Raw genomic sequence first — 19,137 nt, 5'->3', positions numbered from 1 at the left:
AGCTTTTCTTTTAGGCTTCTTTTCATCTCTCTTTTGTTTTGCTGGTGGAAATGGGCTTCCATATGTTTGCCCTGGCAAAACCAGAAAAGGCCATGGTTCTCAAACGCTTTGCCATGGCACACATATTTAGGATTATTTACATAGTTTAGTTTAGTTCGTCTATTTGTTGCAGGGACCATGTACAAAATGCATTGGTTACATAGTGTAAAAAGAGGATTTGTACCAGATTCTAGTTAAAAGCTATTTTCGCACCTGCAGTCCCTGGGCAGGTAAAATCAACGGTGTGCCTGCGATGTACGTTTGCGTTTGAGCAGCAGGAACAATGACTGTACTTAATATTATGTTTTATAGTGACCGCTAAACTCCAGACCAGCAGGTGGCGGTGACGCGCACGTAAACGGTGGCAGCGACACAAACAGCAGAGGTGAAAGTTGAATGTAGTACAAACATGGTTGAACACGGGGATGTCCGCGTGGTTCACCGCGGTGGCAGTAAAATAAACTACAGGGAGCCCGTCATAACCAAAGACTCAAGGTGAGAGTGTGTGTGTTTAAGTCCGAGAATGGTGCATACTCGATGGAAGAGAGTCTCGCGCTTCTACAAGTTTTTATTCGCCAGAGACTTGAAGCCGGTGCTAGCCGTTAGCGTTAGCATCAAACTTCTAGCTAGCTTTAAATGTTGGTGTTGCTGCTGTTTACTTGTCCCAACGAAACTGGAAATGTCCTGTATTGCTATCTGAAATGACACGCACACACACCAGAACATTGCAGGCCGTTGGTCATTCAAGTGATAATTTTGATGTAAAGTTGTGGTTCGTGTCGCTGCAGGTTCCTGCTGTGTGCCTCCGGAGAGTGTGTGAAGGTGTTCAGCACCTCCACAGAGGAGTGTATCCACGACCTGCGGGGACACACCGACCTGGTGACGGGTGTGCTGCTCAAACCCTCCAACCACCTGCAGGTACACTCGGCTCACCACACCACACACACTGCAGCTCGGACAGAAGTACTGTTAACTTGACTTGGAGCATCTCAAGTACACAAAAGTTAACTTAAAGGGTGTTCACAGTAATGTATGCATACTGTACATGTGTTTATTACCATGGATTGTATTAATTAAGGCCCTGTTGGTCCCCTGAACCACCACTGTGGACACACACTGTTTGTATTTTTGTATGTTATCTTTGTTAAAATATTTTCTCTATAATTTTGACATGTATTCTTACTTTTAAACAAAGACACAGTTGAGTTTTGAATGAAATGTATTTTTTAAATCCAAGCATTGTTACTGCCCAGTCTTTGGCAGTGTAAGCGTAAACTTTTTTTCTTACCAAAGTTTACCCTTCAGCTCTTTACCTTGATGCAGAAAGAGGACACTGTTTCTTACCTAGGTTACTGACAAATAGAGGTGACGTTATATTCAGAAATCTATATAGCTTTTAATGTATTTTTGGATGTAGGTTATTGCCACACTGAGCACCATGACTCAAGTGTCCTTTATTGGGATCAGCTACATATACATAAATGCCAATATCTCCAAACCCCAGCAAATCCTGGATGGATAGATTGTGCTCTGACATGAAGTATAGATCTGTTTCTTTCTCTGAGTTTGGTTACAACATTTTCAAATGCATTACAGTATATTTTAAATGTTTTTTCTTTGGGCATTATCCCTGGTGTTGTTAGTATGAAACTGTGGGTTTTAGCTGTTTTGCTCTCAGATCCAATGATTCATTGCACCTGGCACATTTGCCTCTTGGTTGCTTCATACATTACTTTACTGAAATGCTGTTTGTATAAGGATTTTATTATTACCTCTCACTCCTCCTGTGATGATGCATTCCTGTTCTGTTGCAGGTCTACTCTTGCTCAGTAGATGGCACTGTCAGACTTTGGGACTTCACTGATGGCATCCTTATTAAGGTACAGATTGATTCTTGGATAATTTTTGCTCCAGTCTTTTACAATCTTTAAAATCAAGGACATGATGCAGTAAAGTAATTTTTCTTATACACATCAATCAATTTCCAATAAAGCTACCATCTATTTTTACAGCCCATTTTTGTTTGTTTGTGAAGAACTAGTGGGTTGAGATCAGTTTGAGAAAGAGCCTGTGTTGTGTTTTCTGATATGTGGCTGCCATGTGTGACGGCTCTGTGTTTTTTTTTCCAGACTTATGTTATAGGATACCCCATCTCTTCCATCTACGCGTCTGCAAACCATGAAGGAGTCATCTTTATTGTCACTCCAGTTCTAAGTGACAAAAGATCTGGTAGGTTTGACCACTTTTCTGATTGTGGTCATTGGGTGTGATGCCTAAGCAGGCTCAGCATCCATTAGATGACGGTTGGGTACCAAACTCCAAATTACATCGGTATTGCAGAGTACCAACTCACATTAAATCGATCTGCCAAATTTTGGTACCTGGGAGCTCTAAGGCGCACACTTCACTGTATGTTTGACAAAGAGCAGGGTTCAGCTCCAACACACATGCATGCAGAGACAGAGAGAGATTATGTCACCCCTGCAGCTTGTCTAAGTCACATTGAGTTAGAGCAATGGCAAGCTGAAAGCGGCCTGCTTGGGTACTGGTACCAAATTGCAGATACCAGCGTCAGTTCAAATGTGAACTGTACCTTACCCCACATTAGACACCCTGTGTGATTTGGCAAATGTGAGTTCAGTCTTAATCCTGAAACCTTCACTTCAGCTGCATATTGACATTGACACACAATTTGCATATTGTTTGTAACAAATTAGACTATGGGTGCAAACTGGTGCAATCCATGTGTTTCTTTAGCCAATTAATTCCAGTGTCAGCAGGCCAGGCCAGGATGTACGTTGGAGTATCCACATGTATTTCTGTCTTTTACAGTGTCTGTTTTCTATGCTTCCACTAGGAGTCACTAGTCACAGAAAACGTCAAATCATTCTCATGGGGGCTTTAACGTGTGGGAAGTAGAATTTGGGTAAGAGGTCACTGGGTAAGAATGTGCAGCAGGCTGAAGTTTGACACAGTTGTGTATGTGTGTGTGCAGAGTTGTTTCAGCTGGTTGCGGTAGATCTTACAAAGAGTGGAGATCAGCTGGTGGAGGCCCGAGAGCTTTCTGCTGTGCTCAGCGACGTCAGCTCCAACCCAGCAGCCATCGTCTTCGGCAGAGGGGTACATACATCACCACCACTGTCACCAACACACCATCAGGAACACTTTCATTCCCCCTTCTTGCTGGCATGTCAGACAGATACTGCTCTGAAAACATGTTGACTTCATCAACATTGCTGTTTGGCCATGAGAGCATGCTATGCTTTCATTTCCTCTTTTAAATAGCATATATTGTATGTTAGATGATGGGAAATCACACCAGCATTTTCTTGAGAACAGGTTTTGAAAACAGATCCTTGGTCAGCTTTTCTACAGTTATGCGTTATTAACTGAATCTTATCTTCCTCACAGGGGGAATATATTGCTTCCGCTAAAGGTCTGCATCTGGATGTTTACTTCTTTAAGAAGCAGAAGTCATACAGGTGAGCCACACTGTGAGAGTCTTCATGACGTGTGGATGTAAAGAGGATCTCTTAACACATTTTTGTTTCAAATAGTCATGTAAAACCACAAACCATTCACAGCTTTAGACTGCAAATGCCACAACAACATTTTTGACAGTTGTCAAAATGCGACATGAATCATAAAACCCATGATTTTCACAAACCCACATTTGCATACAAAGTCAGCATGTTCCATAAAACCGAGTGTCTGTCCTTGTGTGCGTTGAACAGGTTTTCTCTCAAAGAAGACAACAAGAAGGGAGGAAAGAACACATTCACATGTGCCGCCAGTCACCCAAAAGATGACTGCATTGCCACTGGACATGAAGATGGCAAGATACGCTTGTGGTGCGGATAGAAATAACATGGTCTTGAAACATAAACACTCAGTTCTTTCTTTATTTGTTTATTTCGGGCGTGTCAGTTAGATCAGTCATCATCTTAGTTTAAATCGTATAATTCACAAGGCCGAAAGGCAAAGCAGGAGAAGCAAAAGCTTATCTAGTCCCGCCCCCGTTACCCACAGAATAGATTATCTTCATCATACTATATTTCTTTTGACATTTGACATAACATGTTCAACAGCATGTAGTAATCAGAAATATTATTTAGTCTAAACATCTGTCGCTCACTAGTGCACAGCTGCACCAGTGAACTCCTTTTCTCAACACCTCTTCTCCAAATGTACCTGTCACAATATTCCCTGAATTATTCCCATTTTTCATTTTGTGAAGCTCCTTTTAGGTCTCTGCAGTGTCTGTTTCTAAAGTGTATGCATTTAGCATTGGTGTTTCTCCTTTCAGGAGAAACTTCAACCACAAGAAGGAGTACACATACTGCACCCTGCACTGGCACCACAGTGCCGTAAGCTCACTGTGCTTCACCCCAGAAGGTACGCACACGTTGGGATCTTAGACTTTCTCATTGGCGTTGTTTTGACGGACATGGTCGTAAAAATTTTGTCATCATTTATTACCCTTCATTTTATTTTTTAATGATAAGACATTTGATATAATTTAGTTTCCATTCATTCATTTTTTTAATAACTAATACACAGAACTAGCTTATAGATTAAGCATTAATGGGAAGAATTTCAGAAGGCATAATTCATCTCAATCAAGCTATTTTAGATTCTCAGATGCGCCAGTGGGGTTTTTTTAAATTTTGAGATTTTGGGATCTTTTGCTTCCATAGCATGTCTTCTTTTAGACTGGTGGAAAGAAAACATCCAACATACACATTTAGGTGTTTAGTTTACCACACTTTGTCAGTTTGTCTGCAGATTTCTCTTAAATTCACCAACAGTTAGCATTAGATAATGCCTCATTTAAACATTACAATTCCAGAACACTTTTAATTGATAAAGTAAGTTATGTGAGTAATCTATGGGGGGAGTTTCATTGTGATATCTATTAGTTATCATTTTTATCCTATTCACTGCAAAATGTTTGCATTTTACAAACCATATTTAACATTTTTGTCTCACTGAGCCAACAATTTCAGCTACACCAAACTTCAGTTTCATTCATATCTATATTGATTGTTTTATACAGAGGAGTTTGTTCATAAGAATTTTAAACCTGTCTTAGTGCCCGTCCACACGAAAACTTGCTTTCCTGTAACTGTACAACCACCATCCACACACAGCCGGCGTTATCGGGGCCTGAAAACAGTATCTTTTGAGACCGGGTCTCGAAGTGGGAAGATTTGAGATGGTTAAACCTCCTACTTTAACAATGCCGTCATCACCCCACCTAAACCCTTCGGCATCACATACTGTAACAACAGTGCTGCTATGTGGAGAGAAACACTGACCCACAGACTGAACTGGACTCTGAGCCACATGCATGGGAATGAATAAGGCCGACCAGATATTTCTCCCTTTTCGTTGATGCTCTGAATAAGACGCTAAATTGGTCGCTAGTCGCTTTTTATAAATAAAGTTCTGAGAAGGTCACAAAAAGTAGTGAAACAGTAAGTGCTTTGGGACGGGGAAGAGGCTCCCAGCAGGACCCTCTGCTCGTTGAGGACACTAAGAGCGCACTTGCACTGTCCGCCCGAACCGTGTCCCGGGCTTTAGGGTACTTGGTCCCCCCCCCCCTCTCCCCCCGTGGCCCAGGCCCGTTTGTACTCACACTACCTGGGCCTCAGTGCAAATGCTTCTTGCCTGTCCATACGTCATCACGCCGTAACACGTCACACGCATTGACGACGTCATTGCGACGAGTCCCTTTGTTTACAAATCTTTCCATAGACCTCTGAGTTTTTGTGCGTCTTGTCGACTTTTTTTTGAATATTTTCATCCGACAAAATCTGCAGAAAACACTTGTCGTTAAATGTCCGTGCATGGTCAGTCTTTTTTTTTTTTTTTTTATGTCCGAACAGGCGCACATAAAATGACGTCAGAGCCGCTGTAGGCCTCGTGCTCGTACACGTGTGCACGCTCGTGCTCGTACATGTGCATACACGCTTTACAAAAGCCCACCTCTCCAAAACGGGCCGTGGACGGCCAGCTGGCCGCAGCTAGGCGCGGAGTGGTTGCACTCACACTGGTCAAACAAACTAGGCTTTACCCGTAAAACCTGTTTGGGCACGGTACGGAAGTCCAAAACAGCACAAAAGTCTCCACTAACACCAGAAACAGTGACACATTTCTTTCTAGGAAGGAGGAGGATTTGGGAAGTCTCCAGATTTGGAGAGAAACTCTCCGGTGTTTGCATTAGGATTCTACACATATTTCTTGAGCCGAGTCCACACACTTTTTAAGAACGACCGAGGGAAAAAAAAGGTCATTTTCAATTGTGTGGACATACCATTAATGTTCACAAAGATAATGCCTCATTTAAATATTTAAACAAGACATTTCTAATAGAAGAAAATTATTGTCTTAATGTAAATCAACTAAGGAAGTTCTATCAATTAAAATTTTTATCTTCTTCAGCTGTAGTGTCTCCCTGTAAGAAAAGTGCATACCTGCCTTTCTACTGTCTTTTCCCTTTGTGTTACCAGGCACCAACCTTTTGAGTGGAGGCATTGAGTCTGTGCTCGTCCAGTGGCGATACAACCAAGAGAGCCAGAGGGACTTCCTGCCCCGCTTGGGATCTGCCATCACACACATCACTGTCTCACCTGATGGAGCACTGTTCTGCACCTCTCACAGTGACAACAGTAAGGAGCTGGAATCTAATCGATTTTTACAGTGGACATACTCTAGTTGTTTTTATGACGTTTTTCATGCCAGCATGTACTGGCCAGTAGTGGTATTACAGCATCAATGCACTATGGTGCATTTGAACCCTGCAAGCTTTACATTTGACTGATCATTTTGCTCTTTAGAGCTCACTTCTGTGTCCTTGACTGAAAGAGTTGAAAAAGGCAACACTCACTGATTTGTGTCTCTTCTTGTTTTAGAGATAACGATCATCCAGAGTTGTGTTAAAGTGTCGGCTGTCATTCAGGGCCTTGTCCAAGGTGAGTGGAGGCTATAGCTGCAACAGCACGTAGATCCATCATAAACATGCTCTACGCACCGAAAGCATAAATAACAATCTTGCTTCAAAGGAAGATCTCGCCCATTATAGGAAGACGATGCATGTCTCACTGTCAAAGAACTTGTGTCATCATTCTGTATCATGTGCAGAAATTAAAAAAATATACTCAATTTCTGATGCTCACATCAAACCTTTCTTTCTTCGTATGATATAGGAAAAAAAACCCACATGATTTTCATTCTTTTTTTGTCCTGTGGCAGGAGACGGCCTCAGGACAGACCTGATGGTGGACCCACGCAGCAGATCTCTGGTGCTGAACGGGAAACCAGGCCACCTGCAGTTTTACTCCCTCCAAAGAGACAAACTGCTGTTCAACGTAAGCACTCTTGATTATCTGAGCCAAAGGTAGCACACATAAGCCACACCAAGTTAGTTTGTGGATCATTTTTCGAGGCTTTCATGTACATAATGCTATTTCTGCACTTGAAATTGCATGAATTTGGTTATTAGTACTTGGAGCTACGCAATTGGATTACAAACATAAAACAGAAGGTTCAGATACACATCTGTTCTGATCCACAGACTCACGTAACAATAGCGTCCCCTTGGTAGGAATTCTTATCCTTAAAAACCACATTCTGAGGTCTGTCATCTTCTGTGTTTCCCGCAGCTGGACATAGTGCAGCAGGAGTACATCTACGAGTCGGGTCTGGAGCAGTTTGAGGTGGTTGTGGCCGCCTTTGATGCCTCTGGCAACTGGCTGGCCACAGTGGAAGAAAGAAAACAGAAAGTCTCGGAGCTGGAGCTGAACATGAAACTGTGGGCATTTGACGAACAAACACAGAGGTATATACGTTAAACTACAGATGATATTTCTATAGACTGATGTTGGGTTTGACTCCGACCTGCGGCCCTTTGCTGCAGGTCTCCCCCTCTCTCTCACCCTATTTCCTGTCTGTCCTATATAATAAAGGCTTGAAAAACTGCCAAAAAGTGCCACTGGGACCTAAGGGTGAACTGATTTGTCACAGTGATCTCACAAAATGCCCTTTTTGGCCATAACGCAAGAGTTCCAGAAACATTTCACACAAATATCTAAAAGGATCAATTTGATATCCCAAAGGTCAACGTCACTGTGACATAATGTTTTATAACTCAGGAACAGAAGGGGAGACATTTGGTCAGATACTGAATTGGTGACACTAATGTTGTACCTGTGCTGATTGTTTGGATCTGAAGATGAAACAGACAAGATAAACACAACTAAAGTGCAATTTGGCTTACTGTCATCCCATTGTCTTTTTTTCAGCACTTACATCAAATAAGCCATCGAGACAGCTTTTTTTTCGTGTATGAACTTTTAACGGAGGAAGCTGAGAGAATCGCTAACTCTGATTAGCTCTGGGCAGTACGGGGAAGGCATTCAAACGTCTTTTTTAACCACTAATACTTCTCAAAATAACACCAAACCTCTGCAGCAGCATGAGAAGAGTCCCTACACAGAAAACTGTCTCAATGGCTTATTTGATGTATGTTAAGTGCCAAAAAAGACCATGGGATGATTTTATGCCAGAATTACACTTTAATACCTTTTTATTAAATTCCTTCAAAGTTTTCACTACATATATTATGTGACTCTGACAGTTTGGGTGTAAACTGTGACTGGTTGGTGGAGGCATACAACCACACGTTTCCTTTTTTTTCTTTCTTACCACAATCCTGTAACATGCTTACTGTATCACCTGCAGTTTTGTGCTGAACACGACCATCTCGGCCCCCCACGAGGCCCGGATTACAGCCATGTGCTTTTGCCATGGCACCGACAGCCAGACCACCATGCTGGTCTCCACCAGCAAGGACGGACACTTCAAAGCTTGGCAGCTGGCCGCACCGGCCCACACAGAGGGTAAGCAGTCAGTCTAGCTCACTTTCTGACCGTGCATTCTTCGTAGAGTTTGGCTGCTCTGTTGAAGTGTGGAAATATTACCATGCCCTTTTAACTTGCTGTCCTTTCTGTCGCTGTAGCCTTTTACTTCTAATTCTGATTCTGATTGATGCTCATGCATAGCCAGTAGTTCACCTGTAACTGAAGCTGTTTTTAAAAGCTGTCTTTAAGCAGAGAAGCTTAGGCTTTTCTTCCATTATTAACCCTTTGAGCTCTGCAATAGAAATGGTCCGCCATTGCCCACCATGGTATTTTTGCTTATTGTCATGTCATTTCTTCAAGTATCTTCAAATGCTTTATATCTCTAAAATTTGAACTAAAAGCTACAAGGTAATATAAGTCATTAAAACATAATAATTAATAAAACAAATTGAAACTTGAAAAAAATACTAAATTATTACTTTTTTCATCATCACATTTTACTAAAAAAAAAGCAAAACATATTGATCCAAAATATTTCTAAATGTAGACACATACGCAAAGTATTTCTTAACATTTTGTATTTGAACTTTGTGCCCTTTCTAGTTTTTGAGATATGCTCATTTCTGAGTGCACATAACGGACACATAACGCAATGTCATCTCAAGCATACAACATGACGATAGCATGTTTGTTTTTTTAACCAAGGCACTTCAACAAAAACCTTTATTTTATGAAACAGTGATCAAAATTAGAGAACAGTGTTAATTGTGTCAGAAGAGAAGATTTCAACAATGTCTTCTTCTCTAGGATTCAAAAATGAACAGGAAGTGTAGAGGCCACAGCTTTGAATGACTTCAGCACATCTGCGCCCACAGGACATCACTAGTTTCTCACACTGCTCTGCTTTGATCTTGGTCCATTCTGACTCAGTCTCTTCCACAGTTCACTAACTGGAGTGGGTTTCTTACACATTACTTTGTCTCTAAGGATTTTCCAGAGATTCTCTATGGGGTTTAGATCTGGACTCTGGGCATTTCATTGTTTCAGTATTCTTAGCTTCAAGGAACTGCTTCACCTGTTTTACAGTGGGACAGGGGACATTGTCTTGCATGAAAGTTGCAGCTGATTGGGAGACAGTTGCAGTGGAGGTGTTGCATGTTGGTGAAGGAGGTTCACATAAACATTTGCATTCACCCTGCCATGTAGCTGGACAAGAGGCCCAACTCCTGCTGCAGAAAAGACACTTCCTCCTCCAAATGGAACTGACTTCTTTGCACACGTTGGGTTCAGTCTTTCCCCAGTCCTACGCCCAACATAATGTTTCCATCAGACCCAAATAAATCTGTGTCCTTGTAAAATTCCAATCTTCTTGATATCGCAGACTGTGAACACCCAACCTCTCTCTGATGGCTGAGAGGGTCGTCCCTTTGGCCTTCATCTGGACAACCTGCTGTCTCAGGGTTTCAGTCTCCTTAGAGCAGCTTCCATCTTACAAAGTAACCAGGAGAGCTGCAGATAAATAGGGTGTGTCCAACAATGAAGTCAATTGTCCCCAGGTGCCAGATTAACACCAATTACTGGGAGGGATCTGGAACTGTTCTTAATTTTGATCATTGCTTTTTTTTCCACAAAATAAAGGATTTTCTTGAAGTACCTTGGTTATTTAAAAGAAATGCTAGTACAGCAGTGGTATAGCCACAGTGGATAGTCTATCAAGTTCTGGACGATAAAAATAAGTGTATATAACTACCAGGCCAAATGGACCAAAATGACCCCTTGGAAGTTAAATGTTTAACATTTAAAATTCTTCCAGAAACATCTCCTGACATAATGTTTGTCCCTTCATCAGTGACGATGCCTTGTTCAACCATGTTTTTGAATTGAGTGTTAGGTTTGAGCTGACTAATGCGCTACTTCTCACCCTCTCTCTTTCCTCTTGAATGCGCCATCAGATGAAGGTCCTTCCTGGTCGTGTGATTTCGTCGGATCTTATCACGGCCTGGTGCCTGAGTGCTGCTGCTTCTCAGCAGATGGTTCTCTGCTGGCCGTCAGCTTTCAGGAGGTGGTTACTGTGTGGAGCCCGGTGTCCTGGGAGCTCCTGACAACTCTGTCCCAGCCGCCAAAAGCTATCAGGTCAGAGCGTAGAAGATATTTCTACCTGTAACTAAACATTTTGATGCAACTTTTTAAAGACTTATACTCAGCTTACACACAATGAGTGAGACAAAAGTAACGTGAAATCTTTATAAAAAAAACACCTTTAGTTGTTGTGAACAAGCAGCTAGCGTCTGTTAAGATTTGTACAAACTGACATGACAGAAGTACAGACTAGATCCAGGGACATCAAGGCCTTGTATTCAGTTAAAATCAGTGTGGATGGAAAGGATAACAGGCCCAGTAAACATGCAGCACAGTAACCAGATTATAAGCGCATAGGCTGGTGTTATTTTATATTTTCTTGCTACAAAAATCCAATGAAAAGACCAAATTTACTTCCCTTCTCTCCGCTTCTTCACTTCCTCCTGAAGGCAAATGTTTCAAAATGGGTTACAAATGTGTTGTCATGATATTGGATTTTCTAGCTTTAATAGCATATTTTCTTCTCAGAGATATGTGCATGCTTGTTTCTTTTGCCTCTCCTCGTTCATGTGCCTCAAAGTATTTCCTCCCAGAACTCCTACTTTTTTCTTTGTCAACCAAAACTAGTCGTGGAAGTTCTGAACTTGCCATCTTTCCTGAGCTGACACCGTAACAAACCCCCCAAAAATTATATTCAACCAGAGTTAATGAGGCGAGTGATGAGAAGAGGGAGTGAGAGCAGGTGAGACTGTGGACACTGCAGCGTTGTGCGCATTAACTCGCTGTTGGAGAGAAGAGACAGTACCGATGATTGAGTATTGAAAATCGTTTCAAATATTCAGTACCAGTATGCATTGCAAAATCCGTATTTTTGTCAAAAGTTTCACAAATATATGTAGTTTTACTAATGCCTCATGCTGTACTGTTTTTAATTTTGTGATTCAGTGTTTCGACACCGATGCTAGGACAACAACATTGCCCCATTTAGACCGAATGTGACGTGAACACGCTTCTACTTTAAGACCTGATGCGATGTCTGCCTGTTTTGGATGAACTGTCATTTGGATGAACTGGCTGACTGAAATGCAACGCGATCTGCTGAAATACACATGAAGAAGGCGGAAAGGGGGAAGAAATTTAAATAAATTGTTCCACCCCTCCATTCAGAAGAATTGACAGAAAATAAAGTTGAACTGTGAGCATTATTGACAATGAATCCCACCATGACCCAGTATATATTGTTGACAACGTTGACATTCTGTGCAGTTTTTCAGAAAAACCCTCATGTTTTGGGAGGTTGTTTTGAAACAATGCTGAGGTTTTAGAGGGTGTTTTTCCAGTCAGACTGAGGTCTTAATGGGTTAAAGCTTATAGCTGTATGACAACATCCTACAGGGGCAATTAAGTATTTATTAGAAAAAGTCCCAGTCGGCAACATTTGTTTGGTCATATTCACTGAAACTGACACTATGCTCCGATAGAACAACATAAATCATTCTGTTTTAGAAAAAAAACGTGCCTTGTAGAGAAGCTGTTTTAATGCCTTCACCGTACTACCCCGACCTAATTAGTGTTGGCCACATCCGGACTGTTAGCGGCTCTCCCAGATTTCTCCGTTAATAGTTGTTCTACAAAAAAAACTGCCTCGATGGCTTATTTGATGTATGTAAGTGCCGAAAAAACCATGGGATGATTTTGCACCGGCATTACACTTTAAAGGCATAAAAGTGACTGACTGAGTGATAAAGAAGTCACATCAAACTCAGAACTGCTTTAGCAAAGGGGGCACAGAAACATTTGTAGGGGCTCAGCAAAAGACAATTGTGTGTACTGTAGATTTACTATGTTAATATTGGTGGCAGAGCCGCTGTACTGTCAACGTTCACACACTCGGGCTCACATTCAGAAAAAAAGGACATCCGACTGACATGTTCACTAAGCAACTGGCTATTTAAGAGTTTGGCTGCTATCGGGGTGCCTCAGCAGTGGACGTCTTTGAACAGTTAAATGACCTTTTTAACTACACTGGCAGGAGTCCAGAGTGTTGTTCCTCACAGCAGATGGGGGATGAAAGCCCCTGAGAAAAAGAAGTGCTGCCTGTCAGCCAGCAGAACAAGGGCTGCAGTTTCGCAACTTTGCTCGAGTTTTAGAAATATTGGCCGATGCCCCCTCCCCCCCCCCCCCCCCCACGCTGAAGAAGGGGCCCTCGGGTCAGTGAGGACACCAAACTACTTAGTTTCTGTACCACTTTTCTGAAATAAAAGCCCAGTCAGCTTTAAGCATATTTTTAAGACAAAGGAAGGAACGAGCCGACTGAAACATTAAACTGTCAAGAAATCTATTAAAGGCATCCCAACCGAAGAAAGCTTCTTGGTAATTAGTGGGTGCGTGCAGAACTGTATTTCTGTTCTTTGATTCAAATGTAAACTTGTCATTAGTACTACAGTACCAATCGTAACCAGTGAGCTCTTCCAAAAACTCAATCATACGCAGAAAGCCTCTTCAAACGAACATTTCTCGTGTCATTTGGGAGTTGAAAGGGAATTTGTGCTTAATAAGATTTCAAAGTTGGAGGGAGGGAAACAGGAAAACGTTAATGGCCAGATATTTTGACAGCTGCCTGGTACCCCTTACATAACTGCCACCTATGGATGTGTGGAGCTGGGTCAATCACGTGACCTCCAGCCTCACCAACTCTGGACTCTTTACATGCAACCTGGCGCTCTTGCAGAGGTTTTAAGTAGACACAGTTTGCCTTACAAAACCATATTTTGACTCAAGAGAAGTCAAGAATATTTTAGCATATGAATGCACTTTGAAGCCATTATTGATTGATCTGCCAGACACACGTTTTCTGCATGTTTGGTTCTTGGTGGGTGTTCAGACCCTGCTGGCGTGTTCCAATCTGAAGCCTCCAAAGCGGAAAACTCCTCAACAGCTAATCCTGTGAAATATGTGTGGTGTTAGAAGCTGGTTGGTCGGGTGCTGGACATGGGATTCTTTTTGATCACAGGGGGTAAAAAAGAGTTTTTCTTTCTCCACCAGGGATCTTTGTTTTGGGCGATTAAGCTGTTCCAAGTATCTGCTGGGAACCACCGCCAACAACCTGCTCTGCTGCTGGAACCTCCTCACCTGCTCATGTAAGGCTGCATGTATTAGATTACATGTGAGAAATTCAAATGTTCAACTGAATGCATTTGTTGAAAATGATTTGAGTTTATCTAATTCCACCTTACGTCCTCCCTGGCAGTGGAGTGGAGCACCTCAATGGACGTTAGCCTGCTGCTTGCTGACCCCCTCACTGAGAACATGGCTGCCTTCTGCTGTCAGGCTGGATCCACCGACTGTAAGCTTTAAAGCTGAGTTTTAGCATTTCCATGTTGTCGTAAATCACATTTAAACTCAGTTTCTGAACAGGATACCTGGGTTCATGACACATCCTAACACAAATCTGGTGTCACAGGTAGTCCTACAGATGAGATCTGAGAAAGACACACATTTACATAGGTCTGCTGCATGTGCTTCATAACACACAGCTTCAGAAATTCAGTGCTTCACCTCCACAAGACACAGTTCGACCTGTGCATTGTACAAAATGTCAGATAAATATTTTAGAGCTAAATATTTCAACAAGACTAAGAGTTAACAGCAATGCTAGTATCAATTTACATTAACTAATAGATTTGAATATCATTAGTTTTGCAGGTCATAACAATAACCTGTATAACAATATGGACAGAGGTTGGGCATTTTAACATGAGCCTATGAGGACTGACTCTTCAGCCTCAAGAGGCCATTCGAGGAACCTGATGGAGGCGTTGGAGGAAATGTCAAGAAATCCACAAAGTTATTACTAAGGGAACATGAATGTGCGTACAACTCATGGCAATCCGTCCAATAGCTTTTATAATAATTTCACTTAAAACCATAACTGTCAGCCTCATGGTTGGGCTAGAGAAAAAGTGAAGGATCCTCTTCAGTCACAAGCTCTTCAAAATGATTTTTTTAAACCAAAATACAGGTTCTTTGTGTTCACAAAATTAAAAGAAATCATATTATTAATGTACTCGTGAAAAATACGTTTATGCAGAAACAGAACAAGGTGGATCATTAGTTTTTTGTTTTAGTGGAAGTGTAGAAATCAATACTATGGTCATGAGTTTTGCTGAATTTTCTCTGTTTTCTGTTTTCAGTATTTGTGTTTAAGCCCAGCGAGCCTCGGCCTGTGTTTTCCCAGAAGGCCGTGTGCTCGGGGAAGGTGACTCGTGCAGTTTTTGCTCCGAGGGAGGAGATGCTGGAGAGCTGTGAGGAGAGCAGCCAGTGGCTCAACCACTCCCAGCTGTACTTTCTCACGCAGTACATGGTAAACTCAGGGAAACCCTCACTTTAAAGTCCCAGTCAGCAACATTTGTTTGATCATATGCACTGAAGCCAACACTCTGATCCGATAAAACAACATAAATCAATCTGGTTTAAGAAAAAAAAACGCGGCTCTATGTGCACCTAGAGCCTGTTTATTTTGCAAAAATCCATCGCGCCCGTATCATCCTCTCTACTGAACGCGGTTCACAGTCCCCCCCCCCCCAAGTATGTTCGAATATCACAAGCCTCAAGCCAGGCATACACTAAATGACGTTAGCAGTTGCTATGAGTAAGTTAGCCAGTCTACCTCCATGTAGCATGAGCTCCATGCTGTTTATTGATGAGAGAAGAGACGGGCACGTTCACAGGAATCTGGTGCACACGCACTGACGAGCACTCGATTGGAGGGGGCGGAGGAGCTCCTGGTAGAGGGGGAGTGGCCAGAGAGTTGTAAACATTCAAAATTTCGAGTCAACAGGATCTGCCAGACTTGCGACTGTAGCTTTAAGGTATTTTCTGTTTAAATGACAACTAAGATAAGAACATAAGAAATGTTGATGAAGAAAAGATGTATACAGGCAGGACTGGTTTTCAGTGACTGGTTGAGGCAGTTTACAGGTTTATTTTCCTCCTACACAGCTGATGGTATTCTGTTGTATAATGATAGCATCAAGTGTTATGAATCAGTACAGAGAATAAAACGACATCCATGTATGACTTCTGAGTAACGTCCACATGGGACATGGATTTCATGGCTATTATCATACCTTGTCAGTTACAAGAGAGCCTTTCTTGTTTTTATTTGAGTGTAATCCCACTTTCAATGGTCTTTTACTTACTTTAAAAAAAAAAGGAAAAAGATCCTTACCAATAATATTCATTAATTTATGTTTTTATACACAAAAAAGTTTATTTTAATCGGTTTACCTTTAAAACTTGACAATTTTATGACATATCAGTTTTTAGGGCGCACTCACTGTCCATTTGTACCATACTCCGTGCTTTAGGGTGATTGCCCCCCCTCCCTCTTCCCCCGCGGTACTGGCCCGTTTGTACTCAACTTACTTGAAATGATCTGGGCCGCGGCACGAATGCATATTGCTTATACGTCATCACCCCTCTGGGATTTAGTTTTGTCTGACTATTTTTGAACATTTCATCCGTCAAAATCTGCAGCAAACACTTCACCTCGTCATCAAACTACCGCGAACCGTTGGGCACATGTTTTTAAATGTTGCAGGAAACAGACGCATATAAACAGACATCAGGACAGCTGTCGGCTTCTTGCTAATGCACTTGCGCATGCTCATACATGTGCAAACGTGCTTTACAAATGTCCACCTCCCCTAAACGTTAAGGAGGTACAGTTGCACTCACACTGGTCAAACAAACTACACTTTAGCAGTGAAGCGTTCTATGTGCTATTATTATTATTATTATTATTATTTTTGGCTGATGTGGACTCTCCTCTGCAGGACCTCATGACGTTCACCACCAAGGCTGAAGAAGAGAGACTGATGGCGTCCAGCAAACAGGTACAGCGCTGCTCAGCCCAGCATCAAAGAGTTTCACCCATTTTTGGCCTGCTACTCAGAACCTCAGGATGCTCCACACTGAGCACATGCCTGCATCAGGGCTTGCTTCACATGGTTTCTTCTGGAATGAACATAAGGTTATGGTGCAGAGCCAGTTCATTAGCTCAACTAAAGTTCGAGCAACTGGCAGGAGGTTACGGAAACTGTCCAACATGCGAGCCATCTGTGGATCCATGTAGACTTTGTTTCCAACTCCATGTTCTCTTTTAATTAGGGAGAGAGAGAACACAGAGACTCCACATATCCTCCCTTTTTTCCCCCTCATCTTCACTGTCTTTCTTAAAGACAAAAGGGGTATTCCTGTTTGTGACATTGTAATATCTTCCCCCCTTCAAGCTTGTAATCGATGACAGCGTCGCCATGACACCGTTCTACCTGTTGCTGGGGAAACACCGGCAACAGGAAAGTCCAGACACACCGAGCAGCCTGTCTGCAGAGAGGACAGCTCTGCCACAGGGCTCCGCTGCTATCAAAGAGGTCGGTGGTTCATTCACCTGCATGAAGTATTTCAACTTTGTGTTTGTGCGTTTCACATTTTGGGACAGTGACCTATAAGATTGTCAGATCTTTGTGTTTTAGGTGTGATTGTTGTACATTAAGCTGTTTTTTCTATCTGGACAGCTTCTGCAGACCCCGGCCCACGTGTTGCCCGCCACCTCTTTCCTCTGCTCCATGTTTGTGAAGTCTCTGCTCATCTCCATCACCGACCCCAGGTCAGTAGTTCACTAAAGCTGCTCTGAATATCCAAATATTCTTAAGTACCAGCAAATAAAACTGAGAAACTAATACAGTCATAATGTTGTTTTGTGCCTTGTTAGTATATTAATATTGGTAAATGAGGAAATGTGACTTTCTGATAATGTCAGTGTGACTTGGCAAAACAACGCTGGAATCCAGGCTTCGCATGATTCAGCAACTTCAGACAAAAATGTGCACATGGGAAAATGTAGACTCCCTTGTCTCTGAAAATCTGCGGAGTCACTGTAATGTTTTTTTTTTTGTTCCCATTTGTGGCCTCAGGGAGGAAAATAAACAAGCAGAAGAGGAAATGGAAAGCGATAAAGAGGAAGAGGATTCAGAGGGGGAAATGGAATCCTCCATCCCGAGACCAGAGCAGGCGTCTCTGGGAGGCCAGGCGGCAGAGTGTGCAGCCCCCGCTCTCACAAAAGCCCAGGCCAGGGAACTGAGGAGGGTGAAGAAGCTGGACCACAGCTGGCTCGCAGGCCTCCTGCCCTCGTGAACGTGACCCTGGACAAAGACACTCGCACAGATCCAGTGCCTAGAGAAAGTTTTCACAACAGTTTTATTGTTTCAAATCAGAATGATTTCTTCTGGGAAGAAAAAAAGAAACATGATAAAGTGTAAACAAGTCTGCAATTGCGAAACATATTTGGTTGCATAAGTATTTGGCAGCTTTGTTTAGTAGGAAAACAAATCTGTTCCCAAGTCAGTTCTCTTGCAGACTGCAGCAGGGTATCCTCTGTATTTCTCTGCATTTCCAGGGCTTCATCAGCACATTTGCACCATGCAAGACTTCCCTTTTCTCCTCCTCACACTTCATATAGGCCAACACTATGTTTGCGATGCACAGGAGCTCTGTAGGACTTCAACATTTATTAGCAATTTGAACTCTTTTGGGAAACAGTCAACGTTTGTGATGGTCAATCCAGTGCTAGCAGATCACTTTCTGTTCCTTGCTGACTTCACAAGCCTCCCAGTTGCTGCTGCAGAGACGGGTGGTGCCTCCACCAGGCTTAATGCAGGAGATGGTGTGTTTTTGCTGATATGGAGTTTAGGATGATGATTTAAAAGCTCAATTTTGGATTCTGAAGAGAAGAGAAGCTTCTCTTATCTCATTTCAGTGTTTTTGAATTACATGAATTTAGATTTGGCTGAAGTCTTTCTTTTTCTTCAGTGGTTCCCACCCTTTTAGTCTCCGACCTCAGTGTTGATGATGAGGTTATACTTTTATTTATTTTTGCAGCAATTCTTAATTTCATTTTCACATAAACTGAGTTATTCCACAATCTTTCTACCCTGGACTAAAAATGCATGTTTAGTTGCCGTGCCTTGATTAAACACAATCATTTCAACAGCTGGCTGCACCAGTAATGCTTTTTTTTTAATTAAGTCATAGTAAAGGGATTGAATACTTATGCTATCATTTGTTTGGATCCATTTGTAGAGTTGTTCTTTTAAAA

General features: G+C 42.1%; 1 protein-coding gene across 1 annotated transcript; it reads left to right on the top strand.

Moving 5' to 3' along the window:
• The first annotated feature begins 433 nt into the window (after nt 1-433).
• wdr75 (WD repeat domain 75) lies at nt 434-19,137 on the top strand. The gene is made up of 21 exons (XM_083921502.1): nt 434-534; nt 828-957; nt 1,854-1,919; nt 2,169-2,268; nt 3,035-3,159; nt 3,451-3,521; nt 3,774-3,890; nt 4,346-4,434; nt 6,552-6,710; nt 6,954-7,013; nt 7,294-7,409; nt 7,704-7,879; nt 8,782-8,939; nt 10,853-11,033; nt 14,025-14,119; nt 14,230-14,325; nt 15,173-15,342; nt 16,817-16,876; nt 17,273-17,413; nt 17,558-17,649; nt 17,957-19,137. The coding sequence occupies exons 1-21, from the start codon at nt 449-451 to the stop codon at nt 18,174-18,176; spliced, it is 2,508 nt and encodes an 835-aa protein (XP_083777628.1). The 5' UTR covers nt 434-448; the 3' UTR covers nt 18,177-19,137.

Source organism: Echiichthys vipera (assembly GCF_963691815.1).
Source record: "Echiichthys vipera genome assembly, chromosome: 10".
Taxonomy (NCBI): Eukaryota; Metazoa; Chordata; class Actinopteri; order Perciformes; family Trachinidae; genus Echiichthys; species Echiichthys vipera.
Note: the sequence above shows the minus strand (reverse complement) of the source record. Positions and strands in the feature narration are given on the sequence as shown.